Source organism: Neurospora tetrasperma (assembly GCF_000213175.1).
Source record: "Neurospora tetrasperma FGSC 2508 unplaced genomic scaffold NEUTE1scaffold_3, whole genome shotgun sequence".
Taxonomy (NCBI): Eukaryota; Fungi; Ascomycota; class Sordariomycetes; order Sordariales; family Sordariaceae; genus Neurospora; species Neurospora tetrasperma.
Genome location: NW_009799101.1, coordinates 3,734,202 through 3,759,807, shown reverse-complemented (window position 1 = coordinate 3,759,807; position 25,606 = coordinate 3,734,202). Strand labels below are relative to the sequence as shown.

The following is a 25,606-nucleotide window of genomic DNA, read 5'->3' as shown; positions in this document are numbered from 1 at the left end:
GCATCGCAGGCTGGACCCCCACCATAAATTGACCCACATGAGGCCGAATGCCACTGCCCGCCTGCCGCAATCAAGCTTTCGCCTCAGCATGCTTGCAGCTTGCTTAGTTGGAATGTTTCGTTGCCTGTTACACACAACATCACCAGCGCGACAGACACTGCTACTTTCCTTCGATTGTGTCTGATACAGTTATCCGATCCTCTCACAACATCTATCACGGCCAATTTTCAAAAAGGATCACGAAATTCCACCCGAAATTTCGCGTATACCCCAAGCTACCCTACAATAGCACGGCGAGAGCAACCGTTTGACCACGATGGGTAAGTTTTCTGTGGGCGCAAAGTGATCAACGTTTGTGTGCCACTATCTAGCTTCCCACGGCAGCTAACCTCTGATCCCCATTATAGAGCTGCCACCGAATCCCGGCCTCGTGGACGTCCAACGCGATGCTCTTTACGCCTACGACTCAGAAGCCCACAAAGCCGTTGTCAACTCGCGACCATGGACCAACGATTACAAATACTTCAAAACCGTCCGCATCTCCTCCGTTGCCATGATCAAGATGGTCATGCACGCCCGCTCCGGCGGCAATCTCGAGGTCATGGGTATGATGCAGGGCTACATTGAGGGCAGCACCATGGTCATTACCGACGCCTATCGTTTACCGGTAGAGGGCACAGAAACCCGCGTCAACGCCCAGGACGAAGCGAACGAGTACATGGTCGAGTATCTCCGTCTCTGCCGTGAGGAGAACCGCCTTGAGAACGTTATCGGGTGGTACCACTCACACCCAGGTTATGGCTGTTGGCTAAGCGGTATCGACGTCGGCACCCAATCCCTACAACAGCAGTTCAACGAGCCGTTCGTCGCAGTGGTGATCGACCCGGACAGGACAGTAAGCCAGAACAAGGTTGAGATCGGCGCGTTTAGGACGATTCCAGAAGGGATCAAGCCTCCCGCGGCAACCAACACGACAACGGGTGATGGACAGAGCGTCCCTCTGAACAAGGTGGAGGATTTTGGCGCCCATAGCCATCGATACTACGCGCTCGACGTTGAGCACTTCAAGAGCACACTCGATAGCAAGCTGTTGGAGACGTTGTGGAACAAGTACTGGGTGCAGACGCTGGCCCAGAACCCGCTGCTTACCAACAGGGACTACACGAGCAGCCAAATGGTGGATTTGGGATCCCGCATTTCGAAGGCGTCGAAATCGCTGGAGATGCTCTCAGCGACTGGGCAAAGAGGTCCTAAGAGTGATGCGGTCGATCAAAACATAGAGAAATTGCTCAGCGAAGTGAAGCAGATTGCTGCAAAGGAGAGGTCTGGACTGATGGCGACGGACGTCAAAGGCAAGGTGTTTGGCTGTGGCTGTCGTGGGCAGGCAGAGGGTGTCCAGCCTGAAAAACCATGATATTTTTGGATGCTGCGGTGAGGACAAGGGTGAACATCATTGCGCGAGTATCTGGAACGGAAGGAAATGCGATTAGGCCACCATGGGTAGCACCAAAGAGATATCCCCATATTAGAGAGTCCCAGGGAGCATTTATGGAGGCGCATGACAATCGTTAGGGACAACAGGACCGCATGGACGGACTGGAGATGATAGTCAACAAACGCCCTTTTTCTCCAAGAGAAGAGACAACTAGGGACTAGCCATGGAATACTAGATGGACAAATCCAAACAAGAAATAGTAATACATGGCACAACAGCTACAGCCATCCGCCCAAAACCACCGATATTTTACATGCCATAAGCCCTTGCCTTTGTGTTCTAGAACAGGTCAAACAACGCCAGTCCAAGACCAGTTGCCACCGCATCCATTGTGCCCGAACCACTTTTCCCATTCTCTGCCTTCTCCTTCTCCAGAGCAACCTTGTACGAGGTAATCAGCCTCTTCATCGTCTCCTTTCTACCCAGCAACTGCATGACCGACACCAGTCCCGGTCCATGATCGCCCGCCAACAGCGCCCACCGCAAAAACTTGTAGCCGCCCGCGCCCTTGATCGGCTCGCCCGTTTCCGGGTCGCTGACGCTCACGGCCTTGACCGTGGCATCCACGACCGACTTAATCCTCTCAGCCGTCCATTCTTCCACTTCGGCCTTCTTCTCCTCCGGAGATCCCTCTTCCCCTTTAGAGGAGACAATATCGCTGAGCTGTTCAACGATGAAGCGCATGACGACACTGGGACTGGCTTCCTCACCATCGAGCTTGGCGTGCTGAAGGGACGGGGTTTCGTCAAAGTTTTTGGAGAGAACCGAGGGGGGGATGGTCCAGAAAGCGTACCGGTTCTGGGAGAGGAAAAGCTCCAGATCGGGCTTGATCGACTTGGCTGTGCGGAGGGCGTGGAGGATGTAGTCCTGGGCAGAAGCAGGGGACTCTTGGGTCTGGGGGACAGGAGAGGCGAGGGAAGGGAGGGGGATGTCATGAACTGAAGTTTCCTCAAGGGCTCCCTTAGGGGTTTCGGCGCGGGCGTCCTCAACAGCCGTGATCATATCCCTGATGGGGTTGATCAGGTAGCTCTGCAGACGCGGCAGGTTGGGCGGTTCCTGCCGGAGTAGATGCTCAAAGTGCTTCTCGTGGAGGTAGGGGAGCTTGTCGAAAGAGACGACGATGTCACCCTTGCTGAACTTGAAGGAGAACCGGTCGACCATATCTTGGAGCGTCATGAAGTCGGGCTCGCCACTCTTCTGGCTCCACCCGAGCAGGACGGCAAAGTTGAGCAAAGCCTCGGGAGGGATCTGGTTGTCCTTGTACCAGGACATGTCGACGCCCTTGTGGCGCTTGCTCAGCTTTTGGCGCTCTTTGTCGACGAGGAGGCCGACGTGAGCAAATTTGGGTGGTTCCCAGCCGAATGCGTTGTATAGCTCGACGTGTTTGGGGGTCGAAATGAGCCATTCCTGAATGGTGAAGGGTTAGCAGATATAGGGAACATGACTGGTAGGTTGAGGAAAATACAACGTACGGCGCCGCGAATGACGTGAGTAATCTTCATGGCCCGGTCATCAACGATATTGGCAAAGTGGTAGGTTGGAAAACCATCACGCTTCCGGATGATGAAGTCCTCCTCGGGCTCCCTCTTGCGGTAACGGGTATAGAGGATATCCTCGATAATGATGGGCTTGTCGCTGCTCTTGAATCTCACGGCATACTTTTCCCCTTTGGCAGCTCTGTCGTCTGATTCCTCTAGTGAGACGTTGCGGCATGTGCCGGGATACGCTGTCGACTCTCCAGACTCGTGTGCGGCCTGCTTGTGGCGCTCAAGATCCTCGGGCGAGCAAAAGCATCTGTACGCTTTGCCCTCGCGGATCAACTGGTTGGCATGCTCGTCATAAAGTGACAGCCGTTCGGACTGGCATATGTGAATGGTTAACCAAACCCCCACCCGTGACACACCAGAGCTGCTTTGCGTCTTACCTGCCTATACGGTCCATATGGTCCCTGAACATCGGGGCCTTTTCACAAAACAAACCGAGTTAGCATGAAGAAGCAGGTATAAAAGACGAGTGCAGACTCATGGGTCGTCATTGCCTGCCTTCATCCCAAGAGAGGCCGGCCCATCTCAAGTCATCAAATAGCCTCTGCTCAGCGTCGTGTACAAGGCGAGTCTACGGATACAATAGAGAGCATCAGCCTCTGCTCCTTCTACGAATTGACCACCTGTGATCCTGGGGTACAAGGTGCTGAGTAGTAATCACCTGGTCTGTGTCTTCGATGCGGAGAATGAACTGGCCGCCGGTCGCCTTGGCAAGAAGGTAGTTGAATAGAGCGGTCCTCAGAGATCCCAGGTGCAGATATCCGGTAGGCGAGGGCGCAAAACGGGTACGGCACGGTGAGTCTGGCAGCTTCCACTTATCCTCAGCCTGTCTTTTCTTGGATCCTTTCAAGACGCCTTTACCTTGTTGTTGCTGCGTAACTTGCGTTTGATGTGGGCAGAGGGTGGATCTCGTCGATGAGAACCACAAACGCCGCGAAGAAAGACTTGAGACACTCGCAAGAGAAGGACAGCCTGGCCTCCTCAACAGTAGCCCTATGCCCCTCATTTTTCAGACTGTCACCTCCCTTTTTTTGGTTTTTGAATTGTGAAGTCAGATGCTGAGACTAACAGTATGAGAAGGTGGAGGGAGCAAGATAGCATGTGAGAGTTTGGATCACGAACAAGAATGTCTACAGCCACAGAAGCGGTTCTGGAGTCTTACTGCGGTAGTCGGTAATGTGGCGGTGCGATCCATGGTCCAGTGGTAGAAGTGGGTATTTGGGGGTTGTGGAGCCCGCTCAGTTTTGAACCGAACTTCAAGTGGACCCTGGGGTGTCATTCTGCAGTCTTGGCATCTCTTCGCACTTCCAATTCTGAAAAGACTGGAAAGTCAAGGGTCGTTCGCTGGCGTGTACTAGAGTAGATGTACCTATGTATGTAACATGGATATCGTTATCACCGAACTACTTAGCGATACTAACATCGCCCAGAAGTCTATGACGAAGCGCTCGTAAGGTTATTTTAACACAACTTTTTACAAAAAATAAACCAGCCGCCATACACGACAGAACACCTTGTAGGCGAACATCAAGTGATGTCGGTGTTTGGGCAACCTGGAGTGCATGCCCGTGCATGTGTAGAAAAAAAAAAAAAAAAAAAAAAAAAAAAAAAAAGGTAATCGCGGGTGGGCTAAAATGGATGGCGCTGTGCGCCTTATTGCTTCCCGACCGTCGTTATCAGGAACACAGCGATACGGATACCGCCTTCCATGAGGGGAAGCTGCATTTGTCCTTCATGACATACTTTCCATAGGTCGTTATACGATTCTTTTTTGGGGGGCAAAGGTCTCAGCAGTACATGTGTCTCTTCCGTCGCTCGATCACTTTTCGCAAAGAAAGGTTGACGGTGGGTTATCAAACAAACTTTGACTCAGCAGTAGCTAGCAGGTGAAGTACCCAAAAGGGAGCCGGGTATCCAACGCGGGGCCGCTTAAAATTTCCTATAACGAGACGGAAAACGAAAAGGAACCTCCCTCCTCCATCCGTCCAGTGTCCTCTTGGTGCAAAGACCACAGTCTCCCCGCCTTTCGTCACTTGCGAGCTGCCCTTTTTGTCAACCGGATTCTTGACGGGGTATATCGACCGATCCTTCAACCAGAAAAAACGACTTTACAGCGTTAAAGGACCCCAGATTCGCTATCACCATGAGCAGCAGCAGCGGCGACGAGGGCGACCTCGATCTCTATGGTATGCCCGCCATTAAATACCATTTGGCCGCAATACCGGCAATCTGTTTCGGCATGTACTAACTCGCTTCGTGTAGCCATCCTCGGCGTCGACAAGTCGGCCAGCCCGAATGACATCAAGAAGGCTTATCGCAAGGTGGGCTAAATCACCACGCACACAACTGCCTGTCTAAAAGCTCCTAGATGTTGTGCTGACTCTTCGATCTCCAGCTCGCATTGATTCACCATCCGGACAAGGTCCCCGAGGACCAGCGCCCCGAAGCCGAAGTCAAGTTCAAGGCCATCGCCCAGGCGTACGAGATTCTTAGTGACGAAGAGAAGCGCGAAATGTACGACGTCCACGGTATGGCTGCTTTCGATCCCTCAAGGGGAGGCGGCCACGGCGGCCATGGCGCCAACATGGATGATATCTTTGCTGCCATGTTCGGCATGGGCGGTATGGGCGGCATGGGCGGCATGCCTAGACGCCCCAAGCGCAGCCCAGATGAAGAGCAGCCCTACAAGGTTACGCTCGAGGAGCTCTACAAGGGCAAGACTGTCAAGTTCGCTGCCGAAAAACAGGTTGTCTGCCGCCAGTGCAAGGGCACCGGTGCTAAGGAGAACGTAAAGCCCAACAAGTGCGAGCGCTGCAGGGGTCGCGGTCTTGTAGAGGCCTACCAGTCCATCGGCCCCAACATGGCTCGTCAAGTTGTTATTCCCTGCGATCACTGCTCTGGCTCTGGTATGCACTATAAGGAGAAGGACCGCTGCAAGAAGTGCAAGGGCAAGCGGACTTGCAAGGAGACCAAGGCTCTCGAGCTCTACATCCCTCCCGGCTCCATGCAGGGCGATAGGATCGTCCTGGAAGGAGAGGCGGACCAGCTTCCGGACCAGGCCCCAGGAGACCTCATCTTCCACCTTGTCGAGGAGCCCCATGACGTCTTCACCCGCATCGGACATGACCTCTCAGCCGACCTCAACGTTGCCCTTATCGAGGCTCTGAGCGGCTTCTCACGTGTCGTCGTTAAGCACCTTGACGGCAGAGGCATCCACATCAACCACCCTCGTGGCAAGGTTCTCCGTCCCGGCGATGTCCTCAAAGTCCCCGGTGAGGGTATGCCCGTGAAGAAAAGTGATATGAAGGGCGACCTGTACCTCGTTGTGAAGATCGAGTTCCCTGAAGATGGTTGGTTGCAGGACGACAGCCAGTACGACGCTTTGGCGAAGCTCCTACCTCCTCCGCCCAAGCCAATCGAGGCCGAGGAGATCGATGACGTTGAATACGAATCTGGTGCCGATATCCAAGAGGTATGATGATCTTTCAAATATGTAAGGACAGAAGCTGTGGCTAACATTTGAACCTAGATGGGCGCTCACCAAGGTGACCCGCGCTACGGCAATGACTGGGAGGATGATGACGAAGACGAGGGTGCTGGTCCTCAGTGCGCTACCCAGTAAGGAAACACACACTCTGGAGGGAGTGCTATATACCTAGAGCATTGACAAAGTCCTCGTCGCCATCGTCCCTCAACGAGCACAACGCGCCAAGTATCGAACTCGGCGTGGGTGGCTGGGAACGAGTGGGACAGTCCAGGACTTGACAGTCGCCCAGCTGCCACACCGAGAAACGCACGACCAGGGTAGCCGTTTTCTTCAAACCTTTTGCGGTCCATATAGCTCTGTTGCAGGGCGGCGGTCCAGTAGTATGCTTGGGAGCATGGCCTAGCCTGGTTGGATAAGCGAACTACAAGTTCCTATCCGGCAGGCCATTTGCTCACACCATCATAGGACGTGGCAGGTTTGGAGGTTTTTGGTCAACATGGAGCAATGGCCGTTTCTACACATCTTGAGCGACCATTAGTGAGGCAAGCATGCTTTTAGACGTCGAGCAGTATTGCCCATCAAGCAGGCAGAATCAGCCCTATCATTTAGACTTGACACATAGACTTGTGTGTATACTCAATACCCAGCGATATGATGGCGGATGGATAAAGTTTGGTTGATAGTGAATCGGGGTAAATGTATTTGCGTGTTGTGTCAAACATTCCCATTATTATTGCTGAACTGTGAACGATGATGCGTATCGCCCGAGTGGATCCATGTAATCCAATGCGTTTGGTTTTACCTCTAGGAGGTTGAAACTCTCATCAAGATACAGTTCCCGGGTCACGAATGCCGAAGAATGACAGCGACCCAGCACATTCCGTGTTAGTTCAGTAAAATGGTTTATGTATGCCATAAAGACTCCGAATCGAAAGTGCAGTCCATAGTTGGTAATAGAATTGTGGCCGGCGAGATGCACTGCGTACAAAGAAAGAGGGAGGCAGCTCCTGAGATGGTCTCGGACGGCTGGGTGCTATCTCCAGGTGCGGCTTGACTGCCAAGATTTACAACTGCCACCCAGATGGTGACCCACACCAGTAAATCTTTGGCGAATCACAGCTGCGTACCAAGCCTCGCCTTAACAATTTCGCACAGCCCTAAGCCCACCAGCTACACTTTCTCGATTTTTTTCCCCAGGTCCCGCCGTGACGCTGCCCGCCGAAACAGTCCCCCATCACTCGATAACAGACAGTCAAGGTAGGCACCCTCGTTCAATCGTATTCTCAGTAACGAAGCAATTCTAACAGCATATTCAAGATGGTTGCCGCCAAGAAGCACGTCCCTATCGTCAAGAAGCGTACGTTTTTCCTCAATTCCGCGACTCCAGCCGACGAGAAAAAAAATAGAAATCCCCTTGCTTGCTCGAGCTCGAGGGCCGACAACTCCATCACCGCCGTTTCCCGACAACAATCGACGAAAGAGCGATGCGAATACCAGTGGAACTAGAATGTTGACGAAATATTGGTGAACAGGCTCTAAGGGCTTCATGCGCCACCAGAGTGATCGCTTTATGCGTGTGGACTCGGCATGGCGCAAGCCCAAGGGTATCGATAACCGCGTCCGCCGTCGCTTCAGGGGCACTCTTGCTATGCCCTCGGTACGTTTGGCCATAATCCGGTGGTGGAAGAAGACGGAGCGAATCTGGACGGGAACCGCAGGATTGGATTGTCCCAAGCCCCTGGACAGAGACGCTCCGCGGGTGATCGTTGGGAAAACGATTGGGAAGTTCAAATCGATCAAACGGCTAACCAAACGCGACTTGTTTCGCGCTTCTAGATCGGCTATGGCTCCAACAAGAAGACCCGCCACATGATGCCCTCCGGCCACAAGGCTTTCCTCGTCAGCAACGTCAAGGATGTCGAGCTCCTCCTCATGCACAACAAGACCTACGCTGCTGAGTACGTTACATCGATATCCATTCATTTCTTGGGGACATTAGTCGGATTCGGGATCGTGGAGTCGCTTTCGCGATATTCAATGGACAATGGAGGCAACGAGCAAGGGCGATGCAATGGACTGTCGCTAATATGCTTGACTATAGGATCGCCCACAACGTCTCTTCCCGCAAGCGCATCGAGATCATTGCTCGCGCTAAGCAGCTCTCCGTCAAGGTCACCAACGCCAAGGCCAAGGTTACCACCGAGGTCTAAATCTTCCTGTCTTCATCGTCATAAGGGGGCACTTTTTTCGTCATGTGTGATTCTGGGAGCATCTCAAGGCGGTCTCAACGGGAAATGGGTTCTGCTTTCTTTGGTCAGCGGGTTTTCTGCTAGCAACCAATCCAGGCTAGTGAAAATACAAACGCGGCTTGCTTGTCAAGGCACACACTACGCAGACCAAGCATCTACTACCACTGGACATACACATACAGCCAACGGACGGGAACGGCGTTGTGATGAGGAAGGCCAAGACGTTGGCCTCTCATCGTATTAGTTGTCTCTGAGATATGGGACAGCACTGCACGGACAGAAGATATGAAATGATACCAGACCAATTTGACGTCAGGCAGATCCAAAGCAGTTGTGCCATGTGAATGGTATCGTGTAAACTGATGTCCGAAAATAGGCCCGTTGCCCGCTTCTCAGAGTTGACCTGACTACATTAGCACGGCCATTCAGAGCTGATGCCAGTTTTGTTGGAAGAACAGTGAGAAGTCCCAGCGACCATATCCATCCTTCTTTCAAGACACTTGGCTCTTGTTTCCAAAGGTCACACGACACACCCGTGGTAGTATCTCGCCTTCCGTCACAAAAAGCGGTAGCGGTACCTAGAACGGATCTTCACGCTTAGGCCCTGATCGGCTGGATGTGCTTGGGGTAGGAGCACACAGTTTTAGGTACTTGGGAAGTGTGGAGTTGGGTGGGGTAGAAGAGAAAGTATCGTTGTTGTGTGCTCGGTTGTTGTGTGCTTTCTTAGTAACGTGGTCTGGAGCCTCTTGTTCGAACCGCCAAAAAAGGACTAAAGAAGGAGCGAGCACACACTGAATTATAATTTTAATTGGTGTTTAGCTTAGAGGTGGAGTAGGTGGATCAATCGGTACATTGAGTCTTGGCGAATGCGAGTGCAGAGACGCCTTTTTAAAAAAAAAAAGGTCCGGGCGTCGACGAATGAAGGAAAGCGACTTTGGTAAAAGAAGAGGTTATCCATTTGCATTGTAACCAAACGCCTAAATATTCTCCAAAACCCTCTGTACTCGACGGAAGCACATCCAGCCGATCAGGGCCTTAGAGGCAAGTATGCAAGTCTAGGCCCATCACAAGTGACATGAAAAGGTCCCAATTGAGGGTCGAGGTATCCCTGGAGTAGACAGGACGTCGAAGAGGATGGCAAAGTTGGTTCTTTAGTGTACTTGCTCCCTAGTCAGTAAATAGAAACTCGTTATCTTATTGCCACGACGAGACCAAGTGACCGGAACTCGCTTCAGACTAACTAACGTACCTTGTGGAGAGCTGAGACACAGCCTTGGGACATTTTTTTGGGTTTTTGGTTATCATACCATTACTTGATATTCTCCGACTCTTAGCTCGTTTAGCGGTTCCGTTCGACTCCGGGGAAGGATTGTGCATGCTCACAAGTGCAATGTCGTGGAACCGCGCGCTTCTTCTGTTGTACCACATGGACGTGTCAGTGTCGAACTATGGATGACAATGTCCGACTACCAACGTTTTGCCTGACGAAGAATGCCTAAATCGAGGTTATGTTTCAAATTCCGGTGGCAAAGTAAGTGATGATTAGGATACTATATACTATACAGAGAATAGAATGATAAGCGAGCCCTATGTATCCTAGAGGTAGTCTCGTCATTTCTATGGGTTGTGATGGCTCGGTGCCGTAAAAACTACGGAGATCCGACATTCCAGACTGTATATGACCTTAATCAATTTTCATACGTCGATCATGTACTTAATGTCACTGTGATCTTCTTGTTGGCTATGATACGAGTTGCGAGTTATGCGTCGCCCCATTGTTAGTAGGTAAGTACGACGAGGATGACTGGTGTGCAATCTTTGACTTCTTGTTGGATGAAGAACGACTGCTTTAGGGTATGTGAGAGTCAATAGTTGAGAAAATGTAAGCTACCAGGACCTCAGCTGTAGTACAATTTTCTCAGAGACCATATTGTCATTGTGACTTTTGTCAGTTCGCTAGTGTAGAGATGCTGTCCTTGATTAAGATTCATGGATATTGGCTTGGCCATCTGGGTTCATGATGGGAGGTCATAATGATATCTGGATATAAGGACAAGAATCGTAATGTTATGGATAGTATCTTACGTCGAAATTTCGGCGTTCGACTTCATGACAGCAGTGGAAGTCGACTGGAGCTTCGGACACAAAGGGATATGACTAGAGTAATTGAAAAATCAATGCTTGGTCCGTAAAGTAGATTTGAACTCAATAATAATGGAGTCCAGTGAAGATAAAGGTTAACCCTGAACATGGCAGTTGGTCAGTTCTGATGGTCTACGGTTATTATATCCATCTCTGGCCAGGGACCACAAGTACCGAAACATGGCATATGTACTTAACGATAACTACATTGTTCCTGAATAGACCTAGCCACCAACAGTATTTACAGAAACGTAAGGTTGTCTGTCCATGTGCTCGGTGTGCTTTCCGGAATTTCATGCTTCTCGTTCCAGGCATCCGGATGCATTTTAGCCGCCCGAGGAAGCCACACACGCGGTTCTCGAACAGTTGGAACCAGTCTCTTACTCGCTCATCATTTTGCGGGGTCGACTAAACCTGCATAGGTTTTGCAACAAGTTGCCCGACTGGCCAGGTCATGTTTCCATTATTCACAGATTCGGGAGGCGGGAGGGAAAAACATAACGGAGCATGTGACTTTATATACACGAAAGCAATGGTCTAGTCACTTAAAGTGCGTGCTGCTTGGCCACCTCCAGTGCTGCTGAGAAGGCTTCTACGAACAGTACGCAGTCCTTGAATGTGTTATACAACGGGGCCGGTGCGACCCGGATGACGTTGGGCTTCCGCTCGTCAACGATAACCCCGCGCGCCTCGAGCTCCTTCATGACGGTATCTAGGAGCCCGTCGGAGAGCATGAGACTCAGCTGGGCGCCTCTTTCCTCTGACTTGGAAGGGGTAATGATACGGAAGTGAGCGCGGTCTTCCTCCTTCATGTGACCGAGAGTAGCTTCAAGGAAGTTGGTCAGCTTGAGGGATTTGCTCCTCAGCGCTTCCATGCCGCCAGCCTCCTGAAAGATCTCCAGGGAAGCGCTCAGGCTGGTGATATCTAGAATGCTGGGGTTGCTCAACTGGAAGCCAGCCGCGCCCGCCACGGGGTGGAATTTGTTGGCCATGACAAATCTCGTCTTCTTGTCATTGCCCCACCAGCCCGCAAGGCGGTTATTGTAGCCCTCCTCCGGTTTCTCATCCGTGATCTCCTTGGCTACGACGCTGTTGTTGGTGTGAACAAAGAGACCGCCGATACATCCAGGCCCGCCGTTGAGGTACTTGTAGCTGCACCAAGCCGCCGCATCTACTCCCCAGTCATGGAGGTATAGTGGTACGTTACCTACCGCGTGGGCGAGATCCCAGATGACGAAGATGCCGTGCTTATGGGCAAAAGCTGTGATGGCGGGAATGTCAAGCAGCTGACCCGTGTAATACTGGATACCAGGCAGCAGCAGGAGAGCTGTGGTGTCAGCATGAGCCGAAATCACGGACAAGACTTCTTCGGTGCTGATGATGTTGTCCTTGGAGGAGGACTCTATCAGAACCATGGACTTTTCAGTTGACAAGCCATGATGACGAATCTGGGTTTCGACCGCGAACTATAACTCTTCTGTCAGTCATCCAGCTCCCAGTCTGACAGACACCCGATAGGATTGGGTTGTTTACATGGTCACTAGGGAAAGCCTTGTTCTCCAGAATGATCTTGTGACGACCATTGATATCGGGGCGATAAAAAGCAGACATCAAGAGGTGAATGTTGGCAGTCAAGGTCTGCATGACAGCCACCTCGGACACATTGGCTCCGACGACGGGCGCAATAAGCTCTGCAGCTTTGGCATCGGCGTCAAGCCACGTCGGGAGAGGCGACTCTTCAAGAGGCCTGAAATGGCCCTGCACTCCTTGAGTGGCCCATGTGGTAAGATACTGATTGAGACGGGTGACGGTTCTCTTGGGCTGCACACCCAGCGAATTGCCGCAGAGGTATATGCACTTGGCATCGTCCTCAGACGCTGGCAAGGCGGCTAGAACCGAGCATTAGCCCCCATCTTGGTGAGCCTCAGCGGGACTTCTCTTGTTCATGATTGGCGATCAAACCTGGGTGAGAGTCGGCCAAGCGGGAGCTCGCTATTTGGGCCTTAGTAGGAATGTTGAACTCATCACGGACGAAGGCGATAGAGTCCTCATTGTCCAGAGCCTCAGCCTGCTTCCGGGCGTCTTGAACCGCTGCGGTGCTCATGCTTTTTCACTTGCTGGGTGAGTTGATGGCGTGCAGTGGTTGTCGTTGTTGGTGGACTACGCGTTGCAGTCATAAAGTTGTGTGAGGCTCTTGCCGCTATCGATAGTGGAGGGTCCGATGTTGTCTTTTCTCAAATAGGAAACGACATGCCCCACCTTTCCCGTTGTCAGGGCATTGGGCTGGCGTGGCCCGTGGGTGCCCCTCACTGTTCCCCGTCGGTCCCAGGTCGTTCGGACTGACGGGATGGACTCCTCCTGAGCGGTGGGGAAGACTTCCACTTCCAAGGCCGGGCCTGAACTTAAGAAAAGATTCCCGTCTCTCGCTATCAATTTTCCCCCAATCTCAAATGGAACGCTGTCGGTTGTCAAGCGTCTGTCACCGAACCACCGGCCGCCAATCTGCAAGAGCCAACGACGGAGGATATGGAACCCACGGGGTGAAATCTCTCATGCAAGAGGCACCAGTCCGCGGCTTCTGCAATTGTATTACCGCCCACCCCAGGCATTTGACGGTCAACGCAGGACAGGTGCCTAACGATCACCTCCGACTCAATGGACACACCAGGCACTACGTTCAATGCACGCAAGCTTTCAACATGCGAGGGTCCAAGTCTCGTGAACTCGAAAGCCAGGTTGAATTCGAAAGCCCTCACTTCTCCAGAGCATGAGCGTCATCGTCTCCGCATTCCGCAATAGGTGCATCATCGGTGGCGCCTTGCCATGTGAGAAAATGCCAGTGCGATTCAGGGCCTGTTCGCAGAAGGTCGAATTTGTAACGACATCTTTTAAAAGCCTAGCGATTCTGCCTTATGCGGCCTCCATTGTCCTTGCTTTTAAGGACAACTTGCCGGTGCATGCTCCCAAGACCAGAAGGTTATGGGGAAGGGACTTCAAAATACCTGAACTGCAAGCACCTTGAAAACTCAACAAAAATGACAAACGAGACGCCAAAGGCAATGGGGGTATACACCGTAAGACAGACCCACGACGGTTCTCTCGGGTAAATCAGCAGATCGGAATGTCTACCGTGGGAAATAAGTCTTTGGTCAGCTGAGCAAAGCTTGACATGAGGCAACGGTACGAACAGTGAGACAAGAGGGATTTCACTTGTTCATTGAACTCTCGGTACTATAGCATGCTTGACCATTGTGGATTCGACCCGTGGCGGTGCTCCCCGTCTCAGCTTGTATCGAAACACTGGAGCTGAGCTGTAGTGTACATTTCTTTCGACATTGAGAAGCTGTCTCGTCAGGGGAACCTAAAGTCTGAATGAGGAGTTGGTATGTTTGGATTGGCGGGCCAGGATGTTGGGTCTGGGGAAAAAGCCTGGATTGCTTGGCGGGATTAAACAATGCCAACGGCCGGTGGAAATTCCTGAAGCCACGCTCCCGTGACCAGTCAGGTTTGTTTTGGTGGAATTTCACAGCGCTCTGCTAAAGCCTGTCGAGGAGAACACGAGACCAACAGAACTTTCGTCCCTGACAGTAGCCACAATGGTTTCCGCCAGCCCCGCCAGCCCTCCCGCAAGCGCAGCTCGCAGCTCAGAAGCGACGGTGTCAACAGGGGCAGGACTTGCCCCTCTTCGGTAGGCGATCCGGAAGGTAGAGGCTGTCGTAATCCCCGGGGGCCGTTACGGCACATCAGCGGTCAAGCCTAGAAAGAGAGTTGTGGTAGGCGGAGACTCCCATACGGACCCTCGTTGACTCCATACCAAACGCGCAAGTTTGGGCTTAGTTCTGCAACAAGAGCCAACTTCAGGATCCCGTGCGACGACCAGCTAGTTTCTATTACCCCCAGATTACTTGATGGCGTCTCTAGCACACACGGACTGGCTCAAAGAAGTACGGTTTTGGGAAAAACTGGGGGTAATGAAAACCGGCGGGACAACCACTCAGCAGCCGCCATAGGTTCCGGCTATTCCAACGGAGCCGGTCTGGAAAGACAGGGAGTAATCGCGGAGTACAGGCCACCAGGGAGCTCCAACTTCTCCAATTTTTACGTACTAGGGGCCATCACGGGACCAGCTTGTTTGAAACCTTTACGATCACAGTCAAAAATGGTCCAAATTTAACGACGATTTAGAGGCCCCAAAGCATCGATGAGGCCAGTATACACGATTATGATGCCAGTAAGCGTTTCTCAGCTCGCTGGACTCTCAATGGTCAAGCCAAGAGGCGGTAAAGAAGCACCGACGCCGTCACACAACATGATCGATGTTGACGAAATCCGAGTCCACCGGCAGCACCACCTACCTACTGTCTAAGGCTGCTTCCACCTTCCTATGGTATGCATAGTGCTTTACAGGGCTGCATGCGATGCAAAAATCTCTTCCCGTCCAGCTGCCATATCCAGCAGAGAATCCGGGATACGAAGCATCGAATACTGTGGAGGTACATCTTTGTCTCCTGTCCAGCTGCTCATTACTACTTGTATGTAAACCTAGGCTGACGGAGAGGCAAATGTCCCGGGCATTATTCAACTTCGCACGGTGTACATTACGACACTGGGTACCAACGGGGCAGACTGCACCAGAAAACCTGAACGCTTGCTTCCAGAACGTGCTCGATGGGCGATCCCCCCTATGGCCGGTTTATGCTGTGGTGAGAAGCGGGAAAATCGTGGTGAACTGTGCCTGCAATGTTCTGCTTGTTTGTCAACAGTCGACCAGTTGACCACTTGACAAGCATCAATGAGCAGGGGTGCTCCCCGTTTGAAAGTCGCTTAAAGGTAACCTGAATATGAGGCCCTCATAGCAAGTGGAAGCTCTGTGCCGCATGAATGAGTTGCGTATGTTGGTGAGAGCGAAGACGGCAGAAGGGCACGAAGAGGAGTTACAATGACTTCTTTTCAAAGGTTTTACACAGCCATAAGTTGGATGGCGACATTGACGAGGGGCCGGCAATAGGTACGAAAGACAAAAGAAGGCTACGTACAGGGAGAAACTGTCAAGTCCAACTGGAAAACCTCGAATAGCCGCTTTTCTGGAGAAGGAGAAGGGATGCCCCACTGAGGAGAGGTACGTACCCCGTACCTTGACTGCAAATAGAAACGAGGAAAGCCCCGGTTACCCGTTCAGGTACCGATCCTGTGACCCAATCAGCACAGGCCAGAAACATCCCGATCAGGCTTAGGTAGGCAGTCCGGCACGGCAAATTCGTTGGTGACAGAGCGAGAAAAGGCCCACAAGCAGGTACGTACCTGTACCCCAGACTCTCATTGGACTCTTGCGTTCTGGGGGATAAGAGTTAGCAACTCATCCATTCCTTCTTTGACGACATGGCACATCGTGAAGGGAATCAGGAAGGTACATGGGAGTTACTTTCGCTAACTCTTTACATACATCTACCTTGTCAAGTGGAAGTCAACGATCCTCGCAACCTGGCTGCAGCGTTGCAAATTTCTGACAAGCCACGCATCGTCAATACACCTATCGGTCGGGGTCCATCACGACCCATCAACGGCGGTCCATGGCTTCCCTTCTATCCTGGTAAGCTCCCATCCCCAACTCCAGAGGTCACTTGTTTGCAGCAACATGGATTGCCTACACGCCGGAACTGTGCAGCCATATAAAGAGCTCTGGGACGCCCACCCCGTCAGCCAACAGTTAGAAGGCTCGAGATCAAAGACTATACTTGATACACACACTTCATTCCTTGATGTTAAGGTCAACAACTCCAGGCCTTCTTTCTGTTATTGAGCCTTGGCCGGTTGTTTCATCCTCGGCGGTTTAACTCCGACTACCTCTAGGTCTCTTGCACCTCTATATCAACGCGCCAACCGACGAAACCCTTAGCTGTATTCCAGCCCAGCACACAAACCCGTCGTACCTCTGTGCGACAAACTCTGCCGAGTATCCTCACTCAGCGGTCAATTTTGGTAGGTGGCGCTTTTTCCCTTTTACCTGGAAAATACCCTCGGCGGAGATGTCAGGGCGATTACCTCTATAACACTAGCGATTACCCTTCCACTTGGCGACATGGACAAGACCAATGTATAAGGTACTTGGGTCACCCCTGAACCACTCAGCACGGTTTACCACCATTGCCGCTGCAACCACTACCTACACTGCCCTTCCGGGAATACCTACCTACCTACTTTCACGTCCCCCGAATACCGATCTCCCCTGGATCTTGTCTCTCCGTCCCCACCACCTTCATGTTTCCATCCGGATATTCCTTCTCTGCCCCTAATTCCCTTATCTCGTGGGATTTCAGCCGTTGCGCGGCAAGGCGGAAGTTCGCATTATATGCCACCGACGAAGGCTGGGATGCCAAGGCCGCGTGTTGCCCGAGTCCTTGCTCGGGGTGATATCTGGCGCGTGCAAAGCGAGTCCCGTAGCTCTGGATGTTGGGATGAATGCCTGGCATCATTGGGATGAATCCTGGTGTCACCTGTACCATGGAACACGCAGTCTTTTGTGCTCCTTCTCTGATTGCAATCTCTCTCGATCCTCATTCGAGTCCTTCAGCGTCCCCATTGGCGGCCAGACGGAAAGGATGAGTCGGTCAGGAACGAGAGATGGGAGATGGATTGGGACCTTTTCCAAGTCGCCATGGAAAATGGAACCAGCCGTTTGAGTGGCTCACCATTGAGGGCTCCTGGCCAACAAGCACACGATTCCTTTCACAATGCGCATCGTGTTATCTGGTCAGTCTTGAAAGCCGCGTTCTAACAGGCCAACAGGAATCTGGGCATTGCTGTCAACAAAATACCTCTGACAGCTTCTCACACTTGTCCTCTTTGTCTCTCGAAGCCTCCGAGACACGCTTACCCTTATCGCTGGACCGGTTGCATCTTGCCTTGGTTCTTGCCCCTCCAGGTACCATTCCTCTATCGCCCCGCCAACGAGCACACCAGCATCACAGCATCACTCTACCGACGCCTGTGATCTTCTCGAAATAGCACAGGTCCTCATACACACGGATACCTGCCGCCCAGCATCAGCACCTAAGCGCAAGTATCTGTGCTGCTCTGAAATTGCCAATCCCTTTTGATCTGCCTAGGCGGATAATCTCGACTGTCAAGCAAAGTTCTGACCAGGTACGTCTCCCTCGCATACGCCCTCAAAAGGTTCTGTCTTTCTCTTATCAGCACGAGATGAAACACGAAAGCATGGCTTAAGGCGCGGTAAGCACAAACTCGCATGCCGGAGCTTACACTCCCGCAAAACCAAACGAGGCGCGCTCGTTTTTTCCTGCCGTCCCAATTTGGCGGCATCGAGTTTGTCTTGCCGTTATCAATGCCATGTTGCCGTGTCACCCTTTCTCCCTTCCCTGGCTCACGGCTGTGCCACGATTTGTGGCCGACCTGGCTTATCCGATCCCGGGGGCTTGACCTGTTTGACCTGATACGGGGCCTTCCATGTTCTGGTTATTCTTGTTTTCACGTTGAGCTTTCTGATATCGGTCATACCACGGTCAAGATGAAAGGCCAACGGCTGTCATTGCACCATGAATGCCCTACAAAACTCCCTTCTAGAAGCCTCATCGTTCCCTCCTTCTTCGTCATTTTCCCATCTGTCTCTGTACACCTCATTCTACACACGTTGATTGTAGCCTGGGAGGCTTTTGTCACCTCACTCCAATCGCCATGGCGGACGTAGTGATTCCCCTCCCAAGCACTGGGGGCTACAAGCGCAGAGCATCTGGCTTGACCATTCAAACTGACCTTCCCATGTCTAGTTTTCCCGAACTTTTCGAGTCCTCAGGCGATACCATGATGGATTCTCCTTCAGCCCCGGTCCCAGCCCACAAGTTGGTTGATCGCCTCAAAGATCAGACGCCCAGACATCCTTCTCCTCAACCAACTCATGTCAGCTATCCCAAGGTGAACGGCAATGGGCACAGGGTGCTCCGCTCCGCAACTGTTGGATATGTTGCCCCTGTCTTCCAGGGAAAGGCAGAGCAGATGAAGCAAGGTTGGTAATTCTACGCAGATACTGTGCTATATCATTTACTGATATTCATCACAGTCAAGGATATCATTGTCCAGGGCGGCTGGATTCCTGAGACTCTGGTTGACGGTCAGATTGCTTGGTTCTATAATGAGCTTGGCATCGATGACGTCTACTTCCAACTAGAAAACCCTCAGGCGGTTGCAAATCATATCACATCTCTCTATGCGGCCAAAGTTGCTGCTTTCTCTCGCGAGGACAAGCGGGAAGAGATCAGACTGGATATGGAAGCCTCGGACCACGCCATTTACATCGACACAAGCGAACCCGGCATGACCTCCTTCGACGGTCCGCGATATGAGCACAGACTCGAGTCCAAGTACTTGGATGGCGACGATACTTCGAAGCGCTTCCGTGTCGAGACTTTCAGATCCCCCGGTGTCCTGGGACAGAAGGAGAACTCCAAGGCAGCTCTTCGTTGCTACTTTGTCTATCAGTGTCTCTTCGTTGATTCTAACGCCGATCCCAAGGAAACTCGCCTGGAAGTGATCAGCGACCGCATGTTCCTTGCCAAGGCTACCAAGAACACCAAGCAGATCTACCAGGACATCATCCAGGTTGCCGTGAGCCGACATGGCCCCGTCATTGAGGTTTTCGACATCGAGGGCTCGGAGGAAATGAGACTGGTAGTTGCCTTCCGCTCTCGAACAGCAAAGGGTATCTTCAGCGCCCTCAGCGACCTTTACCACTACTACGGCGTCACAAGCTCTCGCAAGTACGTTGAGCAGTTCTCCAATGGTATTACCGTCATGAGTATCTATCTGCGCCCTGCTGCGAACATCGACGGCAAGCACCCTCCTCTTGAGCAATCTATTCACCAGATTACCAAGGAAATTTCCTTGCTGTACTGCCTTCCCCAGAACAAGTTTCACAACATGTTTGCCTGTGGTGAACTCAGTCTGCAGGAGACTATCTATGCCCACTGCGTCTGGGTGTTTGTTCAGCATTTCTTGAACCGTCTTGGAACAGAGTACACTTCGCTCATTGCAGCCCTGGACCCCAAGAACAACTCGCATGTTGAGATTCTCTCCAAGATGAAGAAGCGTCTGCGTACCGAGACCTTTACGCCTGACTACATTCTTGAAATCATCAGCTCCCACCCACAACTTGTGCGCGCTCTCTACGCCTCGTTCGCCAGCGTTCACCTTCGGGTCGGCAGCGATTATGATCGCCACCTCATTGCGCCTACGCCTGTCATGGAGGTCCTCTCTGATGCCAAGCTTAAGGAGAAGATCACCAAGGACGTCTCTAACGAGCACGAGGAAATGGTTATGACTGCCTTCCGTGTATTCAACAATGCAGTCCTCAAGACCAACTTCTTCACTCCCACCAAAGTCGCTCTGAGCTTCCGGCTTAATCCCTCGTTCCTTCCGGAAGTCGAGTATCCCAAGCCGCTGTACGGAATGTTCCTCGTCATCACTTCCGAGTCGCGAGGTTTCCACCTCCGCTTCAAGGATATTGCACGGGGTGGTATTCGTATTGTCAAGTCTCGAAGTAAGGAGGCTTACCAGATCAATGCCCGCAATCTCTTTGATGAGAACTACGGTCTTGCCAGCACCCAGCAGCGCAAGAACAAGGATATTCCGGAGGGCGGATCGAAGGGTGTCATTCTCCTTGACCCCAAGCAGCAAGACAGGCACCGCGAGGCCTTTGAGAAGTACATCGATAGTATCCTTGACCTTCTTCTGAAGGCTGAGACGCCTGGCATCAAGAACCCCATTGTCGACCTCTACGGCAAGGAGGAGATTTTGTTCATGGGACCGGATGAGAACACTGCTGACCTTGTCGACTGGGCCACTGAGCATGCCCGGGCTCGCGGCGCTCCTTGGTGGAAATCCTTCTTCACTGGCAAATCACCACGTCTTGGTGGCATCCCTCACGACTCCTATGGCATGACAACCTTGTCGGTCCGTGAGTATGTCAAGGGTATTTACCGCAAGCTTGAGCTTGATCCCTCCAAGATCAGAAAGATGCAGACTGGTGGTCCCGATGGTGATCTGGGAAGCAACGAGATTCTGCTCAGCAACGAGACTTACACTGCTATCGTTGACGGATCCGGTGTCCTCTGCGACCCCAACGGCATTGACAAGGATGAGTTGCGCCGTCTTGCCAAGGCTCGTGCTATGATCTCGAACTTTGATATCGCCAAGCTTTCCAAGGATGGTTATCGTGTGCTTTGTGACGATACCAACGTCACACTCCCCAACGGAGAGGTTGTGCACAACGGCACTGCATTCCGTAACACGTACCATCTTCGCGACAACGGCATCACTGACATGTTCGTGCCTTGCGGTGGCCGTCCCGAGTCGATCGACCTCTCCTCAGTCAACAAGCTTATCAAGGATGGAAAGTCAACCATCCCATATATTGTTGAGGGTGCCAATCTTTTCATCACTCAAGATGCCAAGCTCAGGCTGGAGGAAGCCGGCTGCATCGTTTACAAGGATGCCAGCGCCAACAAGGGCGGTGTAACCAGCTCATCGCTCGAGGTCCTTGCCTCCCTCAGCTTTGACGACAAGGGCTTCGTTACCCACATGTGCCACGATTCCCGCGGCAATGCGCCCGAGTTCTACCAGGCCTATGTCAAGGAAGTGCAAAACAAGATCCAGGACAATGCCCGCCTCGAGTTCGAGGCCATCTGGCGGGAACATGAGCAGACTGGCCTTCCTCGATCTGTTCTCTCTGACAAGTTGTCATTGGCCATCACCTCTCTTGACGAGGATCTCCAGCGTTCAGAGCTCTGGGACAACGAGAAGATTCGCAGGTCCGTCCTTGCCGATGCGTTGCCCAACCTTCTCATCAACAAGATCGGCCTCGATACCATCATCGAGCGTGTTCCCGATTCGTATCTGAGGGCCATCTTTGGCAGCTACCTCGCCAGTCGCTTCGTCTATGAGTTTGGTAGCTCGCCCAGCCAGTTTGCTTTCTATGATTTGTAAGCCTACCTTGAACATTCCTGAAGTGATAACCAAGACACTAACTCTCTTCTTAGCATGTCAAAGAGAATGGGAAACATCAACAAGGAGTAAATCCCTGATTGCTCGCAAACACAACATCAATCGTGATTGTTCGTTTCGGTTACCTAGAATGGGTATTGGCGCCAAAAAAAACAAATAAAGAAAAAAGAGGAAAAAAAAAAAAAAAAAACGTTGATATGGGTTGACGAAAGAAGAAGTTTTTCATTCGATTTGGACGAATAGTCATGTTGACTTTGAAATGCTCACCTAAAAGGTTTTAGGGCAATACATATGGAGTTCACATCCGGGGCTTGATTTGCATTGATAGAGCGTTAGCGTATGTCTAGAGAGGCCTTATATTTAATTGACCTCTTATCTCATATAGAACCTTTTCACCACACGCATCATGTTGAACTTGCACTTTTCTTTTCTCCCAGACAGCCTTTGTTTACTAGGCAATGCCTTATCAACCACACCTTCACGCTTGGTCGACCGACATCAAACACGGATCCTTTCTGGCTCTCGGAATAAGGGGTCATTCTCAGCCCTTCGATACAAGATAACAAAGTTGGCGTGCTCCATGTAATCGAACCTGAGTCATCATTATCTGCTGCAGGTTCTACCGGATGTAACAGCGGCTCGGTTGTCATCCCGCTCTGCCTCAGCTTCCAGAACATGTATGGAAGAAAATGGATGGCGACACAACGTCTCCTATGTAAGCCTGAATGGAGCCGCACGAATAACTCAGTGAGCCGTCGACGGGATGACGGACCTTGGATAGCCGATGAATAACAGAGGCGAAGATCCTGGAAAGACTGGACCGGATGGCACTTGGTAACTGAATGATATCTTTCTGCTCTACAGGGTTACACAAGGGCCGGGACTCGGGACTTGATGTCTGTAGTCTGGTGTACAAGGGTAACAAGACAGGAGTAGACTGGTAGATGTACTACTTGACGTGACGCCCGATACCAAATTTTGAGTCAGACCTTTCCGATACTACTTACACAGTAGGTGATAGTCTGTTCTCTGAAGTGCTACCTATGTGCAATGTGTTTCCGGATGGTGTCTCTTGCGGCCGGCCTTGAGTGGAACCACGGAACTGGAGATAATGAAAGTACCTTGGCATTCTTGAGCTGCTATGTTTAAGTTTGGGATTGAGGAGGATATGAGTGAAACTCGGGAAGATAGGCACAGGCTGTGAGTGAGTGTGCTAGGAAAGCCATAGCTAGGTAGGTAGGTACCTAGGTATTGACTGTGGGCGCGAGTCGCTGTGTAACGTTTGGACAGTGTTGCCCATCCAACCACAGAACGGTACTCTACTGATAACTGAATAGTAGATGACGTCTGGCAATACTTATGTCTAGTGTGTATCTTGAGAGAGCATAATGGGAGGAACATGACCAACTGAACCTCCAACTTCAACTCGAGTCAAGTCAGACGTGTAGACCGGCCCTCGACAAGGGGCTGAATGAAAGTGGTGGCAAGAAAACGAGGCGAGCGAGGATCTGGGGCATGTATGACAGGTGCCCTATTTGTGATGGAGAACTGCATTCAAGAAAAAAATATTACATCTAGGACGAGAGTACTGGATCGAAAGTACTTACGAGCTTCCTCTGATCTTGATGTGAGCTCATTCGGACCAACTCGGCCCGACCAAACTTCGTACGTTAAAAGATCAGCGCAGTATAGTAATCCCTTGAATACTTTCGGGTTGATCTGTTCTGGATCTTAGTTCTGAACACACAAATGTAGAGGTACTTGTACACAGTCCGTGCTTATCTTGTTTAATGGTTTGTGTCGAACGGAGAATTGGGACATGGATATTTTTACACACCTGCCCATCACACACATCTTGTATTTTCATGCTTGTACTTACAGTTGCACACGTACTCACGTACTCCCTTTCCCATTCATGCTTCTAGAGCCTGAGTGGCGAATGTCCTTCCATACCTAGGTAACCAGTGAGGAGATTGGAGACCATATGGGCATCTGGCATAATATTTCCAATAAAGATTAAGACTGGATTTGTTCTCGCACGTAGCGTACGCAAACAAGATCAAGAAGTTCGTGGTGGCATGTTGTCATTCGGCATTGAGAAGCAAGAGCTCACAGTAAGACTGGAGTATAGCGAGCAGCTTAACCACCGTCCAGATAGCACAATATCCAGCCGAGTAGATCCACTGCGTGAGAACTGAAGCTTCAGTTACTTACCTCTACCTACCTCTACGTAGAGTATGGTCGTTACCTCTAGGCACTCAATTGCCGGGCGATTGAGAAGGCACAACCCTTGCAGGGAAAGACTGGAACACGCAATTAGGTGCTCCCTCGTTGACTGATGCCTCACAACAGTTTCTGAGCTTAATACCATGAGATCTCCTGAGTGAGTCCCCCTTCTAACAGATATCTCCCCAGTGTACTTACTTCAGTAGTGGTCATGGAAGAGCTCTTGCCGCAATTTGATGTTCGTAGTTCACTGCAGTTCTTGATGAGCCTGTCCGTGCTGCTTGGAGTGCAGTGATCCAATGCCATGGGATTCATGGCGCAGTAGAAGTACACACTGCACGCAATGCAATAGTATCGAGACGGAGGCCGGGATTGTCAACGGCCAGCGGCAATCTTGCTCCTGATCGTCTGACACTGCAGCCATAGTCGGTGCAGTCAGTGGGCTTGCAACCATCGTCCACTACCTCTTACTGCAGGCACTTCAAAGACATTTCCGTCTTCAGTTCTCGGTTCAGTTCGCAAGATCGGTACCAAGTAAGTGTCCTGTAAAGTAGAGCGTTATGATGCATTATTCCTACCGTCCCATCACTTAAACTTAACTCTACCAACCCGAACCACTGCAGTTCAAATTACTAGTCCCAGTCGCTCCTTCGCGTCTGACTTACATTGGGGTCACTCACAATCCGCACTCATGGCCCTGTAGGTGTATCGCAGCCGAGTGCCCGTCTAATCCAAGTTCGTTATTACTTCACTGAACTTGAAACTTGAAAGGGGAAAGAGCAGAGGGGCCTTCGGAGGGCCGGGGCATGTACCTCTTTACAGGACTCGGACTGTAAATACGTCGGACTCAAGATGACCATCAGATACCTCTACTCACTTATTGATCGCTCTACTAGTAGCGGCGTCATCAACAGAGTTCTGACTGCACACTGCAGTTCGCTGTTCACAGCCAAGTACACCGCACTTCCCGACCACCTTGCATGTCTTGCTGTTAAATTATCAAATAGTATTATATACGCTGTTGATCTCTGCTAGTGCCATATCCAAGGTGTCTTCCATCTTCAAAAGCCATTGATGAGTGGGAAGCAAAATCCTCAGTCCGGCACCTTTTAAGTGGTCCGACTCTGTCCCCGAGTCTCTCCGTCTATGTACAAATTCGCAATAACATAATGTATATACCTAGTAACCTCTATTGTCATTTCAGTTCCCCCACCCCTGCATTCAACTCAGCTGTTCCAAGACAGCCGCTTGTTTCCACGAACAAGGTTTTTGTTGTCCTTCACACTCACGCCAATGTGAGTAGTACAACGAAAACGAATGAAAAAAAAAAAAAAAAAAGAAGGAAAAAATAAACTAGGACAATAAAACGTAATGTCAAAACGACACCAACTCGGATATCGAGAAAGAAGAATGATTACAGAATTATAAAAAAGACACCGTCCACTCCCTC

At 51.3% G+C, this 25,606-nt stretch overlaps 6 protein-coding genes across 6 annotated transcripts; 4 read left to right on the top strand and 2 right to left on the bottom strand.

Annotated features, from left to right (window-relative positions):
* Positions 1–151: 151 nt before the first annotated feature.
* On the top strand, positions 152–2,472 carry NEUTE1DRAFT_82458 (COP9 signalosome complex subunit 5; the record flags this gene model as incomplete). The annotated part of the gene is made up of 2 exons (XM_009852932.1): positions 152–320; positions 408–2,472. 2 exons carry the CDS (start codon positions 317–319, stop codon positions 1,412–1,414), a joined length of 1,011 nt encoding a protein of 336 aa, XP_009851234.1.
* Positions 2,473–5,002: 2,530 nt separating this feature from the next.
* NEUTE1DRAFT_129931 (uncharacterized protein) lies at positions 5,003–7,245 on the top strand (the record flags this gene model as incomplete). Its single annotated transcript, XM_009852931.1, has 4 exons — positions 5,003–5,225; positions 5,302–5,360; positions 5,435–6,511; positions 6,569–7,245. 4 exons carry the CDS (start codon positions 5,183–5,185, stop codon positions 6,659–6,661), a joined length of 1,272 nt encoding a protein of 423 aa, XP_009851233.1.
* Positions 7,246–7,729: 484 nt separating this feature from the next.
* NEUTE1DRAFT_94996 (60S ribosomal protein L32) lies at positions 7,730–9,088 on the top strand (the record flags this gene model as incomplete). The annotated part of the gene is made up of 5 exons (XM_009852930.1): positions 7,730–7,783; positions 7,844–7,883; positions 8,059–8,183; positions 8,363–8,484; positions 8,628–9,088. 4 exons carry the CDS (start codon positions 7,844–7,846, stop codon positions 8,734–8,736), a joined length of 396 nt encoding a protein of 131 aa, XP_009851232.1.
* A 2,322-nt stretch (positions 9,089–11,410) lies between these two features.
* Positions 11,411–13,021, bottom strand: NEUTE1DRAFT_82447 (uncharacterized protein; the record flags this gene model as incomplete). Its single annotated transcript, XM_009852929.1, has 3 exons — positions 11,411–12,383; positions 12,451–12,806; positions 12,880–13,021. 3 exons carry the CDS (start codon positions 13,019–13,021, stop codon positions 11,463–11,465), a joined length of 1,419 nt encoding a protein of 472 aa, XP_009851231.1.
* A 3,720-nt stretch (positions 13,022–16,741) lies between these two features.
* On the top strand, positions 16,742–22,102 carry NEUTE1DRAFT_63763 (NAD-specific glutamate dehydrogenase; the record flags this gene model as incomplete). The annotated part of the gene is made up of 5 exons (XM_009852928.1): positions 16,742–16,896; positions 17,704–18,060; positions 18,702–18,937; positions 18,992–21,908; positions 21,966–22,102. 3 exons carry the CDS (start codon positions 18,736–18,738, stop codon positions 22,000–22,002), a joined length of 3,156 nt encoding a protein of 1,051 aa, XP_009851230.1.
* Positions 22,103–24,014: 1,912 nt separating this feature from the next.
* On the bottom strand, positions 24,015–25,396 carry NEUTE1DRAFT_129927 (uncharacterized protein; the record flags this gene model as incomplete). The annotated part of the gene is made up of 7 exons (XM_009852927.1): positions 24,015–24,113; positions 24,145–24,150; positions 24,355–24,490; positions 24,628–24,699; positions 24,837–24,882; positions 25,034–25,144; positions 25,174–25,396. 7 exons carry the CDS (start codon positions 25,226–25,228, stop codon positions 24,015–24,017), a joined length of 525 nt encoding a protein of 174 aa, XP_009851229.1.
* Positions 25,397–25,606: the final 210 nt, after the last annotated feature.